General features: G+C 36.6%; 1 protein-coding gene across 1 annotated transcript; it reads right to left on the bottom strand.

The window, feature by feature from the left end:
• Positions 1 to 2,611: 2,611 nt before the first annotated feature.
• LOC119518735 (non-histone chromosomal protein HMG-17-like) lies at positions 2,612 to 2,979 on the bottom strand. The gene has a single exon (XM_037816070.1). It carries the CDS (start codon positions 2,977 to 2,979, stop codon positions 2,707 to 2,709), a length of 273 nt encoding a protein of 90 aa, XP_037671998.1. The 3' UTR covers positions 2,612 to 2,706.
• Positions 2,980 to 7,109: the final 4,130 nt, after the last annotated feature.

Genomic DNA, 7,109 nt, shown 5'->3' with positions numbered 1-7,109 from the left:
AGTAAAAATGTCTCTCTTTCCTTGGGAATCCCACTCGTACACTAAAGGGTATGGTTACAGAAGCACCTCAGTTAGATCAATCAACTAGCAGCTGGAGGGAGAATGATAACTGGATCTTTTTTGCCTTTAACAATTTGGGGGTTGTTAATTCATTTCTGAACTTTTTAGGAATAGGAAATTGTTGCAGCCTCAAGCCCAGCCTCATGAAGTTTTATTATGGTGGTCACAGAATTTATCATTTCCTGCAGTCTAGCCTCATCAAACATTCTGCTTGGCCAACACTCACTACTAACATAGGTACAGCAGTCTACCGACAGATTAAGGCTCCTACCACCAGCAGCAACCTGATGACTGTAAACCAGCCTGGAAGTCTTGTTGACCCGGCCATTCCAATTACTCTAAGTGGAGAATTTATAGTGATTACGTTGTCCAATTAAAATCTAGCAGGAATTAATGCTGTACTCACAGGCCATTACTTTCTCTACGTATTTATCACACCATAAAAGAACATTACATTGAATCAATTAACCTCTCATGTGTGACTAAATAATTTTCCACATCATCATTCAGCTAAATGTCACAGTAAACCCCCAATTTATTGTTGGTTTGACATTTTATAAATTAGTTTAAGTAAAACATGGTTTTGAACTGGATATTTTTACTTTTGTATAACCCAAGAGATTTTCTGACAACTGTAGAGATTCTGCATTCATCAACTATAAAGAACTAAGAAAGTCATCCACAGATATGAATTTTAGAATTTTATAAAATTATACATAAGCATAAACTTGATTATTACATATCATTTCATGAAATAGTAACACATCATTTTGCTTCAGCAATTTCTCTATTGCAAATGGTAAGTTTACCCAACCATTTCAAAGCCAAACTACTCTGTACTCTGTACAATGTAAACCATGTGTTCCTCTGTGTGAGGAAAAATATATAATATATGGAAAGAGAACAAAAGAGAAACTGAGTTGGTAAACAGTCTGACAAGACACTAATTTTTACTTCCATATTGCAAGTTATGAGTAGTTTAGATGAGCCATGGGGCAGGATATAGGGAATTTGGCCCACTTATGTAAGATCTCAGATCCAAAGGCATCTGGAGTTGGTAGCAGTCTCTCCTGGGGAACAGGGTCTTTTTTAAGAGACAGACTAGAACATAAAAGGAAATGCTAGTAATTGAGTTTTTAAAGGCAAAGGTTCTAAACCAATGCTACAGAGGGGAGACCAATAAGGAGAGATATCCATCTTCCAAACTCTTAAAGAGGAGTGGCCTGGCCAAGACCTATTTTGGTTAGAGTCTTGGGCCAGAAATTTCTGGCTATAAGCACTTCCTCTTTGTACTATAGTTTGATAGACAACATATTATTCTCTATATGCTTCATTGCTTTAGAAAGATTAGGATATACTGCTGTAAGGGGAGAAAATGAGTCTGAATCATCTTTGTGTGTTCAGAACCTAGGACATAAAGATCCTCATGGATGAATTACATGGCCTTCTTTTCTTCCTCATTCATATTCAACTTGATGGTATAGAAAGGAAAAAACAGGTCATAATTTCTACCTGTGGTTTATAGTCCACAACTGTAATTTAAAAATAAAATTCAAATCAGCAATTCTGTCATTTTACCTTCATTTGCTCTATTTTTGATAATATCTACCATGACAATTTCAATATGAGATATGGATAAAGCCCCAAAATATCGTTTCATTAATCATCCTTGTTAGAACCCACAATTTTCTTTATACATTAGTTGAAAGGGATTAAGAATAGTCATTCCCTTCCCATTGCCTAAGAGTATTCTGCAGTATGAGATACTCTGTTGTTGAGGATATTTATATTTATAGTAACTAAACTGTTTCTGAATAGGATGAATATGTTTTTGACCATCCAGTACTCCTGGTGATTTTTTTTCCCAAGTCAAACTGAATCCAGCTTTATTAAAGATACTTTTCATGAACAATCATGGTATGTCTGGTAGGACATGGGCAGATAATTGTTAACAGTATACAGCAACTTTCAAACTCCCTTCTTCAATGGACTACCAAAATCAGAAAGCCACTATAAAACCCAATGAAGTCTTCATTTGATGTTCTGAACAGGTTAAGTTTAGAGTTAGGGTTGACATTTCACATTTAGCATACTGTCTGATAACTTTTCATTAGCCAACTCTGACTTTCAGGAAATGAAATGAAAATAGCAGAATTATCAGTTTGAAGATCCACAATCTAAACAAGGACTCTCTGCTCTTTAAAGAGATGCCAGCTCAGTGGCATCACTGGAAAGTCCAGACTGCCTGGCATTCTGGTAACCAATGTTTTGGGGGGCAAGCCCCAACAGATCTCTTGAGTTTAAGGGAGTCAAATTTATGCTGAAGGCTGAGAGGGAGAAAAGAACATGAAGGCATAAAAACAAATTTTAGTTTTTCCATACCACAATTTGTGCCAAGGTGGTTAATGTGTGTCAACATGAGGGAATCCCATCTCCTATTAGTAAAGAGGAAGTCTCTCAAAACTAGAGGGGAGAGGTGTTTTCACCCATATCAATCTAGCTTCCCCAAAACACAATGAAGTGTTCTGTGTGCTAACAACATAGCCTAAAAAAAGAAAAACAAAATTCTACATTTTTATAAAACTAGCTAACTGTATCTCAAACTGTATAGTCACCAGAAGTACAGTTATCAAAAATGCACACCCTTCACTGGCCATCTCCAGCACCTTCAGCTTTCTGTACCTGGTCTGTTTTGGCATCTCCATTTTTGGCAGGGTTAATCCCATCCTCACCAGCAGCAGCTTTCCCCTTTTTCCCTTTGGGTAACTTCTCTCCCTTCTTTGCAGGGGCCTTTTGAGGCTTTGGCTCTGGCTTTGGAGGAGCAGGTTTACCAGATAACAGTGAAGATCTTCTCTGTGTTTCATCTTTTATGTTGGCTTTATCTCCTTTAGCTTCCCCTTCAGCCTTTCTCTTGGGCATGGTGGTGATGGTGGTGGGACAGCAGTTGCTGGATGCAGGGAAGCAGTGGCATACGGGCTTTTGTTGGTCCGGGAGTTGTTCTCGCTTCTTCACACTGCTCTCCTGCAGATTTTTGGCAGATAAACTGTCCCAATTTACATGAGACTGTCTAGTTTTACCACTGAAAGTCCCACATCCTTAACAACCCTTCAGTTCCAAGCAAATTGCAATAGTCACTTCATAATAACAAGAAAGGCCAGATAAGGTGCAAATAATCTTTTTTTTTTTTTTTTTTCTTTCTTAAGGCTTTAGAGACCTATGGAAGCAACAGAGACTAGACGAACTGAACTTCAGAGTGGGCTGAGGATTTTCAGCTACATTTTCCTAGAGAGGTTGGAAGCTGAAAATCTGGTCTTGGCCCAAGCAGAGGGCCACAGCTAGGGCTCAAATATACTTGCAGAGCCTTTGGAATCTTATATGGCTAGAGTGACAAAACTGGAGATGGAGAAGACTCAAACACGTGGCTGGTTTATCATCTAAGATATTTGTTGAATTTTACAGCTATATAGGATGGAAGACCAAAGAGCAAAGCAGAAAATCTCTAAAAAGCAAAACAGAATTTCATGCAAGCTCAAGTAGAACTGAAAGACAAAGAACTACCAAGGGGAGGAAGAAATATTTGATTAATCAGAAGAGGAATCAAAGGTGAGAGAATGGAATATAAAACAAGTGAGTCAAACGGGAAAAAATAGTAAGAAGACAAATATAAACCCAACTATATTTGCAGTTGCATTAAAACTAAATAGACTAAATATGCTAACTAAAAGATGAGGACTGTCAAACTGAAAAAACAAGCAAAGAAACAAACAAAAAAAAAACACAGCTACATGTGGCTTATTGAGGGATATGCCTAAAATATAAATCCATAGAAATGCTGAAAGTGAAAAGATGGAAAAAGATACACTATGCAAATGCAAAATAATTTAAAGCTGGTATGAATATCTTAATAGACTTTAAGACAAGAACTATTGTTAGGGATAAATAAAGACATTTAATATTGATAAACGGTGCCAACTCACAGGAAGACATCACAATTCTAAATCTGTATGTACATGGTATCAGACCAGAATACACACAGGAAAACCCGACAGAATTAAAATGAGTAGAAAAATAAATAATCATACTGGGAGACTTTTTTTTTTAATATTCATTTTATTGAGATATATTCACATACCATGCAGTCATACAAAACAAATTGTACATTTGATTGTTCACGATACCATTACATAGTTGTGCATTCATCACCAAAATCAATCCCTGGCACCTTCATTACCACACACACAAAAATAACAAGAATAATAATTAAAGTGAAAAAGAGCAATTAAAGTAAAAAAGAACACTGGGTGCCTTTGTTTGTTTGTTTGTTTCCTTCCCCCCATTTTTCTACTCATCCATCCATAAACTAGACAAAGGGGAGTGTGGTCTTTATGGCTTTCCCAATCCCATTGTCACCCATCATAAGCTACATTTTTATACAACCGTCTTCAAGATTCATGGGTTCTGGGTTGTACTTCGATAGCTTCAGGTATCTACCACCAGCTACCCCAATTGATTAGAACCTAAAAAGGGTTGTCTATATTGTGCGTAAGAGGGCCCACCAGAGTGACCTCTCGGCTTGTTTTGGAATCTTTCTGCCACTGAAGCTTATTTCATTTCCTTTCATTTTCCCCTTTTGGTCAAGAAGTTGTTCTCCATCACACGATGCTGGGTCCACATTCTTCCCCAGGAGTCATATTCCACGTTGCCAGGGAGATTCACTCCCCTGGGTGTCAGATCCCACGTAGCGGGGAGGGCAGTGATTTCACCTTTCAAGTTGGCTTAGCTAGAGAGAGAGGGCCACATCTGAGCAACAAAGAGGCATCTGGGAGGAGGCTCTTAGGCACAATTATAGGGAGGCCTAGCCTCCCCTTTGCAGCAACAGTCCTCCCAAAGGCAAGTCCTGTGGCAGAGGGCTCAACACTGGGAGACTTTTATAAACCTTTACTATTCAGAAAGTTGCTACCACTGAGGCAGACTACTGATAATTTGGACTATATTAAAATCAAAAATTTTTGATCATCAAATGTCACAATTAAGAAAATGAAAAGGCAACACAGAGAGGAAGAGAAAATATTTGCAATATATATATCCAACAAAAACTCATCTCCAGGATTCATTTTATACTAACTAGGACCTAATTATTGATTTTTAACAACTCAAGAGAATTCTAATACAAATAGATAACCAAATAAATAGAACTGTAGTAGAAAAAACACCTTCAGATATTTCTTGAACTGCCATTAACTAAGTTTTAATGAGAAAAAATACAACACATCTAAAATTATAAAATATTAATATTTAGAATTTCAGAACTCTATAGTTTTCAAAGTATGTTCGTATCCTCAGTTTGCTTAAAGTGAGTTAAAACTAAAATTGAGAGATTGTGACTTGACCAAACTGAAATTCATTTGAATGTTGAATAAGATTTAATTGTTCTTACTAGGTGCCCATCATTGGCTAAGCAAAGGACTGGCATAACAGAAGTAGTCCCTGCCAGCATTTACATATTACTTTAGGATAAATGCCTAAATTGCAAATTATTATTGTAGGAAATGGCATGAACAACTCTGTGTTTCAGGAGCCTTAAAGTTTTACATGCCATTTGATACCAATAATTCACAATAATTAGATGCAGACAAGGATTTGTGCATAAGAGGATTCACTGCAGAATTTTTTATAAAGAGAAAACACAGAAGCAACCCAACTATCCAGCAACAAAGATAATATATTGTGGCTAATATATTGTGATGTACCCAGATAATGGAACAATAAATTCCATTGGAAGTGTATGAGGATTCTCATTTAACTCCATTTTTTCTAATTTTTACTCCAATACACCAGGAATTACCCATTTAGAATTACTGTAGGGAAAAAAGGTAGCTTTCATTTACATTTCTTTACTATTAACTCTGAAAATCTTGTAAACATATTTATTGGCCATTGGTAATTCTTCTTTTATGAACTATCTGTTCTTATCTCTTGGCCATTTTTCCTGTTGAACATTCACATTTTATTAATTTGCAAGAACTCTTTATATGTAGGGCAGAAAAAAGAGAAGAACATAATCTTTGAGTGTCTACCATACTATCAAGTATTGAACTTGGTATTTTAACACAAGTCAGCACATTCGAAATTAAAATTCTTATTTCCTGAAATGCCTCAACTGCCACATGAACACTATCAGAAATGCTAAAACATAACTCTTCAAACAAAATGAATTCAAAATGGTAAAAAGCATGTTAGACTTCCAGAGTGAAATGCAAATTTAGGAATCTTTAGGGTTATTAACTGTGTTTGTAGAAGTAAAAGCAAATCATTTAAAAATGGACAAAAAGATGTTTTAGATGTCAGGTGACATTCAAGTTTTCTTTATCATTAATTATTAGAATGAAACCAGTATTTTTACTTAAAGATTGTTTATATATGCCTTACCATCTTTGGTTTACATTCCCTTTCTATTTAGAAAAAATGCGCTCCTATTTTGTTTTGTCTGGCTTTATATTTAATTCTGGGAAAAGATGTCTACTTCACAAGAAAGTTACAAAAATAAACTTTAAGATTACCAAAAGCTGTCACCAGTGTATAATTAAAATATTTTGAACCAAATAATGTATGACAGTTAATCACAGGCTTCATTTTTTATAGTTTAACAGTAACCTGTTGTGGGAACCCCAGGCACAGGGTATTCACCAAGGGCCTTGAAGATTGCACACAGCAGCTTGCGTGACCTAGGTCAGTTAAAGTTTGACCTATTCTCCTTGTAATATCAGGTGCCAACTGTAAACTATACCCCAAACTACCACCTCACTGAGACTCCCTGAGATACTGTTATCTCTATAATGCTCCCCTCCTCCATCCTGATTACAATCAACCCTTCCCTACCTTGCATGACCCTGCTCCCTGCTTTATGTCCTGACACCCATTGCAATGCTGAGCCCTTATAACCAGCTTATTCAGCCCCTCAAAGTGTGGACTATTTCCACATTGTGCTCTGAACATGGCGCCATTCAGAGCAGCTCCTGAATCCATTCAGGGAAGCTCCTGGTTTCAGG

Source organism: Choloepus didactylus, chromosome 2, assembly GCF_015220235.1.
Source record: "Choloepus didactylus isolate mChoDid1 chromosome 2, mChoDid1.pri, whole genome shotgun sequence".
NCBI classification, from domain to species: Eukaryota; Metazoa; Chordata; class Mammalia; order Pilosa; family Megalonychidae; genus Choloepus; species Choloepus didactylus.
Note: the sequence above shows the minus strand (reverse complement) of the source record. Positions and strands in the feature narration are given on the sequence as shown.